The 17216-nt window shown below is 44.9% G+C and overlaps 3 protein-coding genes across 3 annotated transcripts; all 3 read right to left on the bottom strand.

Moving 5' to 3' along the window:
- Positions 1-565: 565 nt before the first annotated feature.
- On the bottom strand, positions 566-1498 carry LOC121573040 (phospholipid scramblase 2-like). The gene has a single exon (XM_041885078.1). It carries the CDS (start codon positions 1466-1468, stop codon positions 566-568), a length of 903 nt encoding a protein of 300 aa, XP_041741012.1. The 5' UTR covers positions 1469-1498.
- Positions 1499-2888: 1390 nt separating this feature from the next.
- Positions 2889-7134, bottom strand: LOC121573041 (heat shock transcription factor 2 binding protein). Its single transcript, XM_041885079.1, has 8 exons — positions 6974-7134; positions 5948-6095; positions 5682-5785; positions 5251-5400; positions 4620-4764; positions 4284-4401; positions 3865-3968; positions 2889-3437 (listed from the first exon to the last, which is right to left on the bottom strand). The coding sequence occupies exons 1-8, from the start codon at positions 7085-7087 to the stop codon at positions 3178-3180; spliced, it is 1143 nt and encodes a 380-aa protein (XP_041741013.1). The 5' UTR covers positions 7088-7134; the 3' UTR covers positions 2889-3177.
- A 1953-nt stretch (positions 7135-9087) lies between these two features.
- Positions 9088-16281, bottom strand: orc4 (origin recognition complex, subunit 4). The gene is made up of 14 exons (XM_041885081.2): positions 16172-16281; positions 15885-15954; positions 15657-15733; positions 14931-15021; positions 14657-14732; positions 14477-14562; positions 14327-14375; positions 14075-14226; positions 13449-13622; positions 13227-13313; positions 13017-13125; positions 12015-12110; positions 11863-11930; positions 9088-9468 (listed from the first exon to the last, which is right to left on the bottom strand). The coding sequence occupies exons 2-14, from the start codon at positions 15939-15941 to the stop codon at positions 9286-9288; spliced, it is 1305 nt and encodes a 434-aa protein (XP_041741015.2). The 5' UTR covers positions 15942-15954; positions 16172-16281; the 3' UTR covers positions 9088-9285.
- Positions 16282-17216: the final 935 nt, after the last annotated feature.

Genomic DNA, 17216 nt, shown 5'->3' with positions numbered 1-17216 from the left:
TTTTATTACTGAACCCCGGGACCTTGTAGCATTGTAGTCGTTTTGTTGTTACTGAACCCCGGGACCTTGTAGCCTTGTAGTCGTTTTGTTGTTACTGAACCCCGGGACCTTGTAGCCTTGTAGTGTTTTTGTTGATGCTGAGAAGTAGGAAGTTGTTTAAGATGGAAAATACACTGGGGAGAGGACTGTCCCTTGGGGAGCAATGTTAGATATACACAATGAGATAACTGTCCCCTTGGGAGCACCGTTAGATATACACAATGAGAGAACTGTCCCTTTGGGAGCACCGTTAGATATACACAATGAGATAACTGTCCCTTTAAGAAGCACCGTTAGATATACACAATGAGAGAACTGTCCCTTTGGGAGCACCTTTAGATATACACAATGAGAGGGATTTGGAATTGTTGATTTTGACATGCTGACCCCTGTTCAGTAGGACGTCCATCACCCACAACTTTATTGTAGGTCAACTGTAGGTCTAGTCTAAAATAATTTTGATGTGTAATCCTTCTGGGAGTTCTTCACAGTCCACTAAGGATAGTTGCCACAGAGCAAAAGTTCATCAATGTTTCTTGTCTCCTTTCCGTTCCTCAAAATACAGGAAATCGATCAGGAAGCAGGCTCCCAGCAGCACAGCCTTCATCTTCACATCCAGGTCCATTGGGAACACGATTCCAAAATTATCCGCGTCTGTGTAGGCTTCTCGCAGGAAGCCGGACCACTGCTTATTGATGTGTCCTATCGACATTGAGTCATCCAGAGTCTTTACCTCAAATGTGACGTCTCTGCAACAACTACAGAAAAACAGCGGCCCTTTGATCCTCAGCTGAGGCTGTCTCCTCTCGTTCAGCACAGTGAGTTTGGGCAGGAACGGGTGACACTCCTGCACCACATACCCTATTGGAATACCGGGGGGACTCTGCACCTCCAGGTCTTGCAGGCAGCAGGGGAAGCAGCAGTAGCTGCACGCAAGAGGGCGCGTCAGGGTCAGCACCTCCTGCCCCAGGTTGTCCTGGATGTGAAAGGTGAAAGGTCGGCTGGGACCAAAGCACTGTAGGGTGCAGCAGTTGTTCTCCTCTTCCGCGAGAAACACTTGTTGCCCGATGCTGTTCTTCACATTGTAGGAATTTCTAACCTCCCAACCAAGCAGTTCGGCCAGATGAAAAGTCTGATGGACGAGAAGCTGGTCGATTTGAATCAGGTATTCCAGTCCTGGGGGGCAGCCGGTGGGTCGGAGATCAGGCGGAGGGGCAGGCATCATCGCGGGGACCGGAGGGGGCACGTAGCCTGGGGGTACTGGCGGGACTCCGGGGTTCGGGGGCGCGGGGTAGACAGCATTAGGGTGTCCGAAAGGGGCAGGCATCATCGGAGGCACCGGAAGGGGCACGTAGCCTGGGGGTGGGAATCCGGGGTTTGTAGGCACGGGGTAGACAACATTAGGGTGTCCAAGAGGGGCAGGCATCATCGGAGGAGCGGAAGGGGTCACGTATCCGGGAGGTGTGAAACCAGGGTTCGTGGGCGCGGGGTAGACAACATTGTGTGGTACGAGGGAGGCAGGCATCATCATATGAACCGGTGGGGCTGAAGGTGTCAGGCAGCTTGGGGGTGGTGGCACCACGGTGGGCGCTGGGTACACAGCATTGTGACCAGGCGGTACCTCTTTGGAGTAAGCTGGGGCCGGGGGTAACTGTCCTGAGTCGGTGTCGCCATGTCCTTTGGAGGCCATTGGAACGATGGACTTCCACGTTCTAAAAGATCAAACAAGACACCAAAAATGTTCTTCCTTATTTTTGTAACTACAAAACCAAGTTACACCTCTGCTGTATCGCTTCACATGCTCTGACACATACATTTTCTACAAGTTAGCAAGGTATTGGCAACACACCTCTCTTCTGAGTGTAAGCAAGTTCGTGTTGGTTTGTGAGAGGATTTGCAAATTACTATTATTAGCAAAGATCCTTAGCGGACAGAATCCAGCCCAGTCTTTTAGCCCTCTCATCTTATGTGTACAGTACAGTAGCACCTCAGAGATACAATCACGTTGGGAATGGAGGTCGGGTCAGAATATGGAAATGTTTGTGACTTTGAAATGGACTGCAACTCAACAAACTGAGGCTTGACTGTATATGTACACAGAGTCTTACTTGCTTCAATACCATACAGCCTGGTGTCCACGTGCCGAGTCAGCTTACTCAGTGTCATCCCCTCAGACACTGAAAGGCTTATCCACTTTAGGAGACTCCTAATGACCAGGCCAATCTCTACGTCATAATCTCTGTTTATCTGGGAGACGGGGGCTCAGTTGGTAGAGCATGGCGCTTGCAACACCAGGGGGATGGGTTCGATTCCCACGGGGGACCAGTACGAAAAAGTATGAAAATGTATTCACTCACTACTGTAAGTCACTCTGGATAAGAGCGTCTGCTACATGGCTAACATGTAAACGTAGATGGTGTTGAGGAGTCACGTGTGAGGTGGTCCAGGATATGGTGGTGGGAGAACAGGACAGTCAGACAAATTCACACACACAAGCCTCTCCTAACCTGGTTAAAATAGGCTACATATAAATGAACGTTCATTTGGGAAAAGTTTTGAATAACATTTTTATTGTCTGTAACAATGGTAAAACACAACACACACAAATAACCGATCCTCCATTGTTACTTGACCTCAAGGTACTTGACCTAACAAAATAAGAACATGAGGCTGACTATGGTATTAGCTGGTATTAGGTCAACAGGCTAACTGGTAGAAACAGATCCAAGTCAACAGCAGCTAAATACGTTAAACAAACAGACTATAACATATGGCAAGTAAAGGTAATGCTTGCCTTGGATTGTGTCAACAATCTGTTGACATACACAGTTTTGTAGTGCGTATGTATGTTCTATGTATGGGGTATGAATGTGTTATGAAGCCCTTATGTACAGTTATGGGGTTCTACTGGTCCGGAACCAACCTGACAAAGTCCGAGGACCGGGTGGAAAAGCGAGAAAGGGACACGATGGAACCGCGTAATGAGGAGAGAGTTCGGACCCAGCTTCCACAGTGCACCATGGGAGCTCTCCTCAGTAGAGAACTCTCTCATCAGAGAACCGTATGAAAGCATCATCATCATCATCACATGAGTGTGACGTGTCGCTAGTGCTGTGTGTTTGACTGGGTTGGGTGTATTTATACATGTACTTGGTCAGAGGAGGAGGTGCCGTGGGGGTCCAGGAAGGAGGCGCGGAGGGAGCCCAGGTCATCCAGGGTCTCCTGGGCCGTCTGCCTCAGGGCCGGGTGGCGGCTGGAGGTGGCCAGCGTGCGGATGCGCTCCAGGGGGATGAGGGGGTCGTCTAGCAGCAGCCCGGGCCCCACCAGGGCCACCGCCTCCTCCAGCAGCACTGACTGGAGCAGCCGCAGGGCGTGGAGGCATACCTCAGAGTCCCCGTCTCAGGAGGGGAAGATGGGTCAAGAGAGGGAGAAAGGAGGACAGAAGAGAGAGAGAGAACGAGAGAGAGCGAGAGAGAGAGAGAGAGAGAGAGAGAGAGAGAGAGAGAGAGAGAGAGAGAGAGAGAGAGAGAGAGAGAGAGAGAGAGAGAGAGAGCGAGAGAGAGAGAGAGAAAGAGAGATATTCTTAATCCACCTAACTGTCCACAACAAATGAGCCCTGCTTCACTGATCTGAGTTAAACATACTGATGCCAGCTCTCTGACCTCTGATTCAGGCTCTCTCTGTCCGACACACACTGGACTCTTGGACGATTAGCCCCATTGTGGGCTATAATAGATCCTTATTAACAAACAAATGCTTTTGAATGCACACATTTTATAACGACACATACAAAACACACAAGCCCACGCCTCACTCCCCTCTTACCTTCCAAAAGGGTCCAGATGAGAGAGTGAAGTCCTGGAAACTCCCTGATATACTTCAGTCCCTTTACACTGATACTGACATTATACAGAGCCATCAGCATCAACCTGCAACACAGAGAAACTACAATAACCATCATCATTCATCCACTTGCAGATAAACTACAACAACCATCAGCATCCACCTGCAGATAAACTACAATGGTCATCCACATCCACCTGCAGAGAAACTACAATAACCATCATCATTCATCCACCTGCAGAAAAACTACAATGCCTAGTTAATTTATTATTGCAGGTATCATTTGATTTGGATTCAGACGGCTGTGTGTATTAATGTGTGTGTATGTGTTGGGTCGGCCAACATAACCGCTGAGGAGAGCGTGTGTGTGTGTGTGTGATTAAGGAGTCCTCCAGTCTTACACTTTGAGTTTGGGGAAGACCCCAGGCTTAAGGAGCTCCAGCAGCTGCATCAGAGTCTCCAAGAGGACGTGGGCGAAGCTGGACAGGTAGTCCCGCCCACACGTCACCGCCGCCACGTCTGAGTGGACAATCACGCAGCAGGGAGGTCACCAATTGGAGAGCTAAAGATGTTAATGCTGAGCAGCGTGCGTTATTTATTATACGATGCAGAATATGATATATAGTACAGCATAGACTGGAATAACTCACAGTGAGATAGTGTAATTACTGTGGTTATAAAATACATTCAATAGACAGTTTGGATGGCATGCCATGCTGGCATAGTTGCATACTCACTGGTGACGACTCCGGCCAGCGCCAGGACAAACTGGTGCTCATGGGAGTTGGAGTCTTGCTGCTCGGCCTTGGCCTCCCCATCCAAAGACTTGACAAAGCTCTCCAGGGTCTGGCCCGCCACGCTCAGGAAGGACTGCAGCTTACCCTACAATCAGAGTAATGAGGCAGGGTCAGAGGTCGGCCAGAGGAAAAGGGGAGGAGTTAAGGAACAAGGAAGGATAAAAGCAAACGAGAACCAGGACATGGACTGGAGTTCAAAGAGAACCAGGCCATGGACTGGAGTTCAAAGAGAACCAGGCCATGGACTGGAGTTCAAAGAGAACCAGGCCATGGACTGGAGTTCAAAGAGAACCAGGACATGGACTGGTGGAAAGCATCAGAGGCAGATGAGTGCTGAATCCTAAATTGACCCCTAGGTCCTTGGTACTTCTGTGGATCTGAAATGATATGATAGGTGTCAGCGCAATACAGTGAAAAGTCCACCAAGTCTATCAAAGGGTGTGATGAAGCTATTGGCCATAATGTTATACCTATCCAATCCTCTCAGATCTCCACAGGTGCATAAGCGACTAGGGGTTGATTTGGAATTGGGTGAAAGGGTTTGTACGGTCTGTAGATGAATGCCTCTCACATCGGCCAGGATGTCTTTGACTGCCTCCTCCTTACTGGAGGTGCTCCATAGCAGGGTGCAGGAGGCAGCCCCCAGCCCAGTACAGAACTCCGCCTGCTGCTGCAGCTGCTCCCGACTCTCCCATAGCTGCTCCCTCAGAACCAGCTTCTCCTGCAGGGGCATGCAGCAGATAGACTAACACGCATGCACACACACACACTTGTTCCAGGAACCATCTTCTTCTCTGGGTCTACTAGTAAGGCCTTAAGACATACTCTGACACACCCAATGTTACCTAGGAAACAGATTACCCAATCCACAGACTCAACACACATTTAGTTAATCTCCTTTCTCTAATATCCCTCCATCTCTCACCTCCCTCTCTAATATCCCTCCCTCTCTAATATCCCTCCATCTCTCACCTCCCTCTCTTATATCCCTCCATCTCTCACCTCCCTCTCTTTCTGACACTCGCTCTGCGCTGCGTCCAGGCGAGAGCGGAGGTGCAGACACTCCTGTCTCAGTTGCTCCTGTTCCTGACCAAGGCGCTCCTTCACTACACACACACACACACACACACACACACACACAAACACACATACACAGGATTTTCCCTTTCACTGTTTAGGCTACTTCCCAATACCAACATTCATGTTATTCATCATCTGCCCACTTGTATGATAACAACCGGCGTAGAGCCATTTCAAGGGCAGCTTACTTGTCTCTGCAGCACGGGCTTTCTGCAGCATCTCAATCAGGTCTCCGTTCACTACTTTGGGTAAGAACTCTCGGAGCTGCATGACCTCTGTAGTCAATCTCTCCAAGTCTCTTTTTCTGATTTGGACCAAGCCATCTCGGCTGTCATCCTAGAACAGAAAACCAATAGCCAGTCATGTGCATAAATGTTTTGTTACAGCTTTAAATGATTATTTGCAAGGTGTGGCTTATATTTGCCAACATGACAGGCAAATATGTGTATGCAGTAGTCATAGCTGTAGTCTCCCTAGGCAACAGGGGTGCCTTCCACAATGTGAACAATGCTCCTAGTGCTTTTGCCCTAGATCTGGGATTTCCGACACTATCATATCTGTAATATTAGGAGGTATGCAGTAGTCATATCTGTAATATTAGGTGGTATGCAGTAGTCATATCTGTAATATTAGGTGGTATGCAGTAGTCATAGCTGTAATATTAGGTGGTATGCAGTAGTCATATCTGTAATATTAGGTGGTATGCAGTAGTCATAGCTGTAATATTAGGTATACATTTAGAGTCCCTGTATACATACAGTTCACTAGAAGCAGACCATCTTTGCTAGAAGCTCTGTAATAGTTATTGCAGTTCTGGCATCTAGTGGACAAATCTGAAAATTACCATGTCAATTTCAGGACACGGATGGACAGACCTTTCCCGTACCTCTTCACACGACAAATAACGGGCTCGGGCTTGACCAGACCGAAATAGTATAGCTAGATAGTAGCCAAATTCATCATTACTCATCCTAAAAGTCTAGCTGACATTGACTCTTCAACTTTGTTTTCTGAGATGGTTGTTACAAGGAGAGAATTTACTTGTGAATAAGTAGTAACTTCATCTTCATGTAAGTGCCTGTGTATATTCGTGTCTGGTTAGCTCTTGTTAGCTAGCTAGCTGTAGCAAGCTTAGCTAGCAAACATGCAGCTTCATGGTCAAGGAAGCTAGTTTGTGAGCTCAATATTTTTGTTTTACTGATAGTCAAAAATACCTTTCCTTTCTTGCACAAAGCCACCACTTTTGTGTCTATTGCTTGAGTCATTTTGAATTCCTCCGAGGTTTGTTTTGAGATTAGTTTAGTGCACTTGCCACTAGTGATGGGCATTCCGAGTCTTTTCAGTGAATAGGCTCATTGGCTCCGTTCACGTAAAAGAACCGGCTCCCAAATGGTTCCTCGTTCAAAAGGCTTAAAAATCGATCTAGAACCAAGGAAAATGTGCACAAAAAGTAGGCTACCATTATGTCAGATCGTGAAATGCGCGTTGAAATGCATTTTTACCTGGATAAATTATTAATCTCTTTTTAAGGCACTGCAAAAATTAGGGTGGACCAGAATGACGCGCTCTCCCCACTATTTATTGTTATCTCTCTTTAGATAATTATTTTGTAATTTATCTGCAGGTAATAGTTATTTTGAGAACAACAAAAAAACAGTAGTAGCTGTATGTAAATCAGGGAGCCAAATGAACGGCTCTTTCACCGATGGGATTCCCGATGTTCACCAAAAAGATCCTTTCGCGAACGACCCATCGCTAGTACTGTAGGAGGAATAGATACAATCCTTTTAGTTCACGTTTATCTCAGGAAGAAGTCGATAATTTAACCAATGCTCTGTCTATCTATAAACACGAAACTGTGAAATGTGTTGGTCGGATTGACCAAAGGTTTTGGATTCTATTCAAACTATAATGGTTTTTTTCCCTAGGGTTTATTGGTGGAATGTTGTATTACTCCAGCACAATTTCCGAAAATCATACATAATCTCTATGCAACGGCACTGTTTCACTGGGATTTCTTCAGTGCATGTCAAATTATAGGATAAAGTCACAGACAAAATTGGAAAGTTAGTTAGTTACCAGTATATTTAGTAAAGAAACACCATCATCAATTTACAGGAGTAAACAAACAACTTAATATAATTTCACCCCTGGCATAGCCGCGGGAAGTAGGGGTGCTGCAGCACCCCCTGAAAAATCATAATATATATATATATTGTATCTACAAAAGTATTGCACTGGGCCTTTACTAGTCCTGTATTAGCGAACCGATATAAAGCCGTCTGTAGCGCGGGCAACAACAAAAAGATATGCCCCTCCAGTCTCGCAGCACCCCCACCTCCAAACATCTTCCTGTGGCTCTGACCCCTGGGCCCTCAGTGGCCCTGACCTACATGACGTCACGTTTGACGTATCTAGCGTCCTGTGGGCTAGCTACAGTACACAGTGATTCGTTTCAAGAGTTCCTCCATAATGTACTAGAAATCTACAGTACTCACTGTATATTTGACCCATCTCTCATGGTTCAAATGTGTCATTATCTCTCTGGTTGTGCTGTTGTTAAAGTGCACGACCAACGCAGCACGGCGGGCTGGACCTCCTAGACAAGACCCTGTCGTATGTCTGCGACCGGCCCCTCATGCAGGGGGCACTGCCTCCGCTGACCGGGCGTCTACTGGTTCTACAGAGGGGAGCTATGTTCTCTGAGGATTGTGGTCGACCGAGTGGTAGCTGTAGATGGAGAAACTACCACGTCATGTTCATTGGAACAGGTACTGACTGTTGAATGACAGCCCTTCATCAGCCCAATAGACACACCTTATCTTTTGAGCTAGACCCTCCGTGGTAGTGATGTCAGTGTTGATTCTACAGTTAACTGAAGTGTCCTGCTCCCTAACAGAGGAGTGAAAGGTGCAGTACGCTGGTGGTGTCACCGTCACCAAATGAAGAGATTTTGGTCTTCCAGAGCCCAGAACCTGTGAAAGTGCTACGTCTCTCCTCTAGTATGGTAAACACATTTAATGCAAAACAATATTAAACTGACACACTACTGTTTAGGAGTATTTTATTTTTATTTTCTGAGTAACATTGACACTGATGATGATGCGTTCGTCTTGGCATTCATTTCAGATGCCTGGTTGTTAAATAGTGTACAGAGAAAGTGTATGCTATTCCCCCCTGACATAAAGCATAATGACTGCTCGATGTGATGCGTCATCATTGCTGACATCTGTGAATTGTTTTGTACCCAGTAATATCTGTTCCAAAACAGACCACTAGATGGCGGCATTCAATAATTCTTAGGTTCCAAGAACTGGTACACTGATGATTTTGTTTTGCATGACTTTATTCAATTAGTACAGCCAAATATTTATATTTACACACAAGGAATGTACACATGGCAGAAACATTTTGGTCAGGTCATTCATTGTCTGTCCATGAGGACAGGGTCCAGGCCACGGTCCCATATCTTTCATTGGTTATCCAAAACTGCCCCTCTGGACCCAATATAGAAGAATATGTACCTTTAACCAAAGGCAGACAAGGCCCACTGTTTGACATCTGTGGGGCATTGTGGGTATTTCTGCAGGGCCTCCATGATCTGGCTGTGGTCCAACATGAGTTTCATCAGCTGGTACTCCTTCTGGATCTTAGCTGTGGAGCTGTCCATAGACTTAATCAGCTCCAACTGCTGCAGGTGCTCAAACGCCTGGAACAGAGTGTTGTTGGGTTGAATAAATCTTGAGTATCAGATAATACAATAGGCACATGTATGCCAAGACTGTATGTATTATAATACACCTTAGTCAGGGACAACATACAGCATTATATACTGAACAAAAATATAAACGCAACATGCACCGATTTTACAAAGTTACAGTTCATGTAAGGAAATCAACATTTTTTATTTTTTTATTTCACCTTTATTTAACCAGGTAAGCCAATTGAGAACAAGTTCTCATTTACAACTGCGACCTGGCCAAGATAAAGCAAAGCAGTGCGATAAAAACAACAACACAGAGTTACATATGGGGTAAACAAAATATAAAGTCAAAATTACAACAGAAAATATATATACAGTGTGTGCGAATGTAGTAAATTATGGAGGTAAGGCAATAAATAAGCCATAGTGCAAAATAGTTACAATTTCGTATTAACACTGGAATGCTAGATGTGCAAAAGATGAGGAGCAAATAGAGATACTAGGGTGCAAATTAGCAAAATAAATAACAATATGGGGATGAGGTAGTTGGATGGGCTAATTACAGATAGGCTGTGTACAGGTGCAGTGATTGGTAAGCTGCTCTGACAACTGACGCCTAAAGTTAGTGAGGGAGATAAGAGTCTCCAGCTTCAGAGATTTTTGCAGTTCGTTCCAGTCATTGGCAGCAGAGAACTGGAAGGAATGGCGGCCAAAGGAGGTGTTGGCTTTGGGGATGACCAGTGAGATATACCTGCTGGAGCGCAGACTACGGGTGGGTGTTGCTATGGTGACCAGTGAGCTAAGATAAGACGGGGGAGTGTGCTAACGCAGTGATTAACTCAAACTTAGGGAGGAGGCTTCGGATGTTAACGTGCAAGAAACCAAGGCTTTTACAGTTACAGAAGTCAACAAATGATAACGCCTGGGGAGTAGGAGTGATACTGGGGGCTACACGGCCTGGGTTAACCTCTACATCACCAGAGGAACAGAGGAGGAGTAGAATAAGGATACGGCTAAAGGCTTTAAGAACTTTTCTTCTAGTGCGTTGGGTACAGAGAAAAAAAGGGGCAGATTTCCGGGCGTTGTAGAATAGATTCAGGGCATTATGTACAGACAAGGATATGGAAGGATATGAGTACAGTGGAGGTAAACCTAAGCGTTGGGTAACAATGAAAGAGATAGCATCACTGGAGGCACCGATTGAGCCAGTCTCGGCGTGTATGGGGGGTGGAACAAAGGAACTATTTGAGGCAGTTTGAGAGGGACTTGGGGTTCTACAGTGAAATTGTATAATAAGAACTAACTGGAACAGCAATAGGCAAGGCATTTTGACATGGGAGAGAGGCATAAAGCAAGCACAGGTGTTATTCGAGAGAGCTAACACAACAGCTGGTAATGGCGACAAGGTTTGGGCTGAGGATAAACATAAACAGGATGCGGAACCGTATAAAGGAACAGTCCAGCAGGCATCAGCTGTATAGCTGAGTTATCATAAGGTCCGTTGAACAGCAATAGGAGAGTTCGGAGGTAGTTCGGGGGCTGCTACAGCACTGGCGAGCAAGAGGCCCGGCTTACGTGTGCTAGCGGGCCGGGGATAGCAGATGGATCTTCGTGGTCGACGTCGTAACGGGAAGCCTGTTGAAACCACTTCAGACGATTTCGTCGGCAAACCAGTCGTGTTGGATCGGCGGGGCTACGTGTCAACACTAGGAGGTCCCGTCCGGTTGACAGAGGTAGATAGCTGGGAGATGGGCCTGGCTCGAGGCTAGCTCAAGGCTAACTGGTGCTTGCTAAGGGGCAATGGTAATTAGCCAATAACAACAGCCATTTGGTTGCAGCTAGCTGGTTGCGATGATCCGGCGCTAGGGTCCAGGGATTTCGGCAGAAAATCCGATATGCTCTGGGTCGATAGCACGCTGTGCAGACTGGCCGACAAATTGTCCAGGCTAGAGCTAGAGCTGGCTGGTGGATAGTGTAGGCCACGGACAATGGTGAAGACGCTAACGGTGGCTAATAGCAAGAAGCCATTCGGTTGCAGCTAGACTGGTTTCAGCTTAAGGTTCTTGATAAAAGTTATAAAGAAATAATAGAATCCTTTCCACGTTGAGTGAGGTGGGTTGCAGGAAATTATATTTAGTTAAAGAATGAAAAGTAAAATTGAGAAATATATACAAAATAGACAAAAAACAAAAAAAATGGCTATTTACACAAGGACACAGAAAAAAAACACGACCGCAATGCTACGCCATCTTGGATTGATCAGCACACATCCACCCTTCTTCATTGTGGAATAAACTTACTTGAGAATTATCTACAAAAACTTTATAGGATCTTTATGAAGTATACTATTGGAAATGTCTGATGATGTCATTCTACTGAGACAATGTCATGCAGACCCACCTTTATGACGACTGGCTTGTCAAAGTTATGGATAGAATGGGATTTCCTCTGGAGGAATTTCTTGAACTCTGACAAAAATAAAATATATATTAACAGAAACGTATGTCATTCCCAACAATCACATACCAGCTGTTACGTACTGTTTTCCTTACCATTGTGAACCATCTGGAAGTTAAACGGCTCTCCGTCATAGATGTCATTCAAGTGTTTCATGGCAATTATCAGGCACAGTTCAAGAATGGACAGACCTGGAAAGAACAACGAAGCAAAATTATCAATGTTTTATAAAATGGTCATACGTCTATCAAAGAAATCCTCTCAAACTGACCAGGCTATTCTCATTCACTAGAGGCCAATAACACTGAATGTGTGAGCTGCGGGCTCTAAAAACAACCCTAGCTCCAGGGCTCTACCCTGTCTTGTTCTTCAAAACAACCCTAGCTCCAGGGCTCTACCCTGTCTTGTTCTTCAAAACAACCCTAGCTCCAGGGCTCTACCCTGTCTTGTTCTTCAAAACAACCCTAGCTCCAGGGCTCTACCCTGTCTTGTTCTTCAAAACAACCCTAGCTCCAGGGCTCTACCCTGTCTTGTTCTTCAAAACAACCCTAGCTCCAGGGCTCTACCCTGTCTTGTTCTTCAAAACAACCCTAGCTCCAGGGCTCTACCCTGTCTTGTTCTTCAAAACAACCCTAGCTCCAGGGCTCTACCCTGTCTTGTTCTTCAAAACAACCCTAGCTCCAGGGCTCTACCCTGTCTTGTTCTTCAAACAACCCTAGCTCCAGGGCTCTACCCTGTCTTGTTCTTCAAAACAACCCTAGCTCCAGGGCTCTACCCTGTCTTGTTCTTCAAAACAACCCTAGCTCCAGGGCTCTACTCTGTCTTGTTCTTCAAAACAACCCTAGCTCCAGGGCTCTACCCTGTCTTGTTCTTCAAACAACCCTAGCTCCAGGGCTCTACCCTGTCTTGTTCTTCAAAACAACTCTAGCTCCAGGGCTCTACCCTGTCTTGTTCTTCAAAACAACCCTAGCTCCAGGGCTCTACCCTGTCTTGTTCTTCAAAACAACCCTAGCTCCAGGGCTCTACCCAGTCTTGTTCTTCAAAACAACCCTAGCTCCAGCAAGTGATACCAGTAATGGCTTTAGGCTTTAAATTACCATGAAGTATGTTTGCTTTAGAGTCCACCATACAGACTCTGCTGGCCTCCAAGAGATCAGTGGGCTTGATGGCAGGTTTAGATGCGCTCACACGGCTCAGAGCCAGCATCTGCAGAGAGGGGGCCACACACACAAACCAACATACAGATTTTTTTTTTCCCACTCTTTGCTTTAATACTACAGACATGTTCTAGAAATACAAACTCTTACCAGCAACAAGTGCAAGGAGCGGAAGTCTTTGCTGGAGTTATAATGTCTTTGTAAGACATCCACCACTGGTTGGTCTTCACATAGCGTCTGAGAGAGAGTCCGGAGGCATCGTGAGTCAGAAGAAAAATGCCTTTCAGATAAAGCCAACTACAGCACATCACAAATCAAGTATTTTAAAAAATGTATAATAATGTTTGCAGTCCTGGACTGGCCTGGTCTCACCTTGATGCCGTCGTTCCACTCCTCACAGAACTTGGTGTCGGGGAAGTCTTGTGGCAGGCTGAGCTGTGAGCGGACGTTGTCCAGGTACTGTCTGAAGCTCAGGGAGCTGAGCAGGTGGATCTGTCTGTGGCTGAACCTGGACTTGACCCTCTTCTCTAGCAGCTCCAGGACATCCTGCAGCAAGCAGAGACGAGACCAGTTGTGATCACCAGAGAAGAGAATGAAAGAGAAGAGGGTAAAGTAGAATTGAGTAGAGTCACAGGAGGCTGCGGAGGGGAGGACAGCTCATAATAATGGCTGGAATGGAGTAAACGGAATGGTATCAAACACATGGTTTGCCACAAACAGATTCTCTTCTCTTTCATTCTCTTGTTCAATACCATTCCATTAATTCCGTTCCAGTCATTACTAAGAGCCCCTCCTCCCCAATTAAGGTACCACAGGCCGCCTGTGAGTAGAGTAGAATAGAATAGAGTACAATATAGTAGAATAGAGTAGAATAGAATTGAGTAGAATAGAATTAGATTGAAATCTATCCTTTTGAAACTAAAACTAGTTCATCACTGGTCCCTGAGGTCTAAATACTAGATAGAACAGAACTCAAACTGAGGCAGAAGAGCCCTTACCAGTCTGCAGGTGAGGCCGATCACAGCGACGGGAGCCTGGGCAGACTGGGAGACGTCCAGGAGGTTGTAGAGCAGAGTCTGGTTCTTATGGTGGGCAAACAGGTCAAACTCATCCAGAATGAAGAGGACAGGCCGACTGCTGCTACGATCACCTGGGACAAAGACAGAACAGTACACTGTAGAGACATACTATCAGCATAAATGGGAGGATTCTTCTAAATTACAGTGAGGGCAATGTGCAGAAATGATTACCTTTTTTCAACGCCTCAAGAAGGAAGGCCAGGTTTTCTGCAAAACTACCCTGAGAATAACAACCAAATAAAGAGCAAGTTCTAAGTTGCAAAGGAACATAACATACAGCATAACTTCTGTAAACACCGTCTTACTGTCTACATTACTTACAAACACTTTGTCTCCAACAACATTCTCCAGATTGAGCTGCCGTGTGATTTCTTTGAGCGCTATTCGATCATCAGTCTGTAAAAGACCTAGAGAGACAGAGGACAGAGAAGAAGAGTTTGGGAGAGAATTAACAGACACAGAAACAGACACAGAAACAATCACAGACATCCTACTACCTACCATTCAGGTGGACCGGTAACACATTCTTATTGACATCCTTCACCTCCAGCAACTCTCTCAAGACACAGTTCAGGAGCTGGAGAAAACAGAAGAACGTCAACATGCATGACGACGACAATAGGAGTTGGCTGATCTGGGACCAGGCTAGGTAATGACTATAGGAGTTGGCTATATAGCACAAACAGATCTGGGACCAGGCTAGGTAATGACTATAGGAGTTGGCAAGACAGCACAAACAGATCTGGGACCAGGCTAGCCTCTTAGCATTCCATACCATTGTTTTCCCAGATCCCCTGGGTCCAACGATGAGTACAGAGTTACTCTCTCCGTGGACAGCTGTCCTCCTCAGCAGCTCCAGCAGGTGTCTGGAACATTAACACAAGGACCGTTACCCACAATGCCCTACTCTCTGCAGCTCAGTATATATCCTGGCCGGTTGACACATTCAAAACAACTGGCAAATGGGAAATCTCTGACTTCCGACTTCAGTGCGTTCAAAAGAAATGGGAACTCTGAAAAAAACCCGATTTAAACGGTCATCCAACTCGTAATTCCAACTCGGGAACTCAGGCCTCTTTCTAGAGCTCCGACTTTCCGACCTGAAGATCACTGACGTCATGATTTGACCTCGTATTTCTCTGAGTTTCCAGTTGTTTTGAACGCGGCCGGTGGCTGCCACAGTGTGACACTAGACAGCACAGACACAGAAACAGACATGACAGGTGTAGCTGGAGCAAAATAATAAACAACAGGGTCCGTGTGAAATTGAAAATCTGAACAGTTAAGCTTATTATGCTGAGACTTTCAGCCCCCCCCAAAATGCACATTGCCATGATACATGACCTGTGGTGTACCCCTCATAAAACACACTTGTCATGTGTCATGGCAAATAAACCCAACTTATACCCTTACATTAATCAATCTGCTACAGTACAGTCGGTGTCATGTTTGTCAATTTATAAAACCTTAGTTAGTAGGTCAGCACCACCAAGGTACCTACTTGTGTTGTGATTCCATTCCCACTGGCTTTTCAGGAAGTCTCTGATGACAGAATCTCTCCCTCAATATCACCTGAACCTACAAGTTTAAGTATTTGTGAGTAATGTTGTTCATGGGACATCATACCTTAATGTGTTATCTGGGTAAGGTCACCACCACCAACAAATGCATTGATAATGTATGTTGCCTGTTCAATGTAAATATTCTATAAAAACAAACGAATACAAACCTGAGAAATACATTCGCCGACTGTCATGTGTGTTTCTTTCACCTTTCGTTTACTCATGGTGACAACAGTCCTGATGGACAAAACACAAGAGACTTGAGCTAAAGCTAACTAGCTAACAGGAGCTAGCTAGTAAGCAACATGGCATGCAGTGCAAACAAAGCGATATATTTCTCTATTATACTAGGAACTAGCTGCTGAATCGCCTTATAAAAATAGAAATGTAAGATGACACATATGACTGAGTGATATTTACAAGTTTGTTGCATTTTTTAAGAATAATTATTTACTTTTTTCTCGATGACAGTGGTCTAAGCGCGAAATTGGAATCTTTGCGAAGACATTTCTCATTCAAGATTCACAACTCCAACCAACTTCCGGGTTACCTAATTATTGGACCTAGGAGGCGATCTTTCTGCACAAAACAATCTACACACAATTAAATTAATGATTCCAGTATGTAAAATTCCATGCATCTAATTAATATAAAATGTATCTTTCAACAGAGGCCTGAGACACAACAATGATTATCCTACCACCCCCACCAAGTTAGCATTTATGATGGGAATCTATTATGAATGCATTTACTGAACAAGGTCGGTCCCTTTTATCAGTGGTGGAAAAACACCCAATTGTCATACTTGAATAAAAGTAAATATACCTTAATATAAAATGTAAAAGTGAAAATCACCCAGTAAAATACTACTTGAGTAAAAGTCTAAAAGTATTTGGTAAGTATCAAAACCAAATGTATTTGCTAAAATATACTTAAGTATCAAAAGTAAAAGTATAAATAATTTCAAATTACTTCTATTAGGCAATCCAAACGGCACAATTTTCTTGTTTTTATTTTATTTACGGATAGTCAAGGGCACTCCAACACTCAGACATAATTTACAAACGAAGCATTTGTGTTTAGTGAGTCCGCCAGATCAGAGGCAGTAGGGATGACCAGGGATGTTCTCTTGATAAGTGTGTGAATTAGACAATTTTTCTGTCCTGCTAACAATTCTAAATGTAACGAGTACTTTTGGGTGTCAAGGAAAATGTATGGAGTAAAAAGTACATTATTTTATTTAGGAATGTATTGGAGTAAAAGTAAAAGTTGTCAAAAATATAAATAGTAAAGTACAGATACCCAAAAAAAATACTTAAGTAGTACTTTAAAGTATTTTTACACCAAGTACTTTACACCACTGCCTTTTATTGAATCAGCTGAAAGTGAGACATGACAGATTTGCAGTTGTGTAAAGGACTTAAGTAGGTTGTTTTGGTATCTGTACTTAACTTTACTATTTATATTTTTGCCAACTTTTACTTTTACTTCACTACATT

The sequence above is a fragment of the Coregonus clupeaformis genome, chromosome 30, assembly GCF_020615455.1.
Source record: "Coregonus clupeaformis isolate EN_2021a chromosome 30, ASM2061545v1, whole genome shotgun sequence".
In the NCBI taxonomy this organism is placed as follows: domain Eukaryota; kingdom Metazoa; phylum Chordata; class Actinopteri; order Salmoniformes; family Salmonidae; genus Coregonus; species Coregonus clupeaformis.
The sequence above is the reverse complement of the archived record's forward strand: the minus strand, read 5'-3'. Positions and strand labels throughout refer to the sequence as shown.

Coding starts and splice junctions, on each gene's coding strand:
- LOC121573041 (XM_041885079.1), bottom strand. CDS start 7,087: ATGCCCATCACTAGTGGCAAGTGCACTAAACTAATCTCAAAACAAACC. Junction 6,096..6,973: donor CTTTGTGCAAGAAAGGAAAG/GTATTTTTGACT, acceptor TTTCTGTTCTAG/GATGACAGCCGAGATGGCTT. Junction 4,402..4,619: donor GCTGGCCGGAGTCGTCACCA/GTGAGTATGCAA, acceptor TTGTCCACTCAG/ACGTGGCGGCGGTGACGTGT.
- orc4 (XM_041885081.2), bottom strand. CDS start 15,941: ATGAGTAAACGAAAGGTGAAAGAAACACACATGACAGTCGGCGAATGT. Junction 15,734..15,884: donor TCGGCGAATGTATTTCTCAG/GTTTGTATTCGT, acceptor TTAAACTTGTAG/GTTCAGGTGATATTGAGGGA. Junction 12,111..13,016: donor TAAAGCAAACATACTTCATG/GTAATTTAAAGC, acceptor TGTTCTTTCCAG/GTCTGTCCATTCTTGAACTG.
- LOC121573040 (XM_041885078.1), bottom strand. CDS start 1,468: ATGATGCCTGCCCCTCTTGGACACCCTAATGTTGTCTACCCCGTGCCT.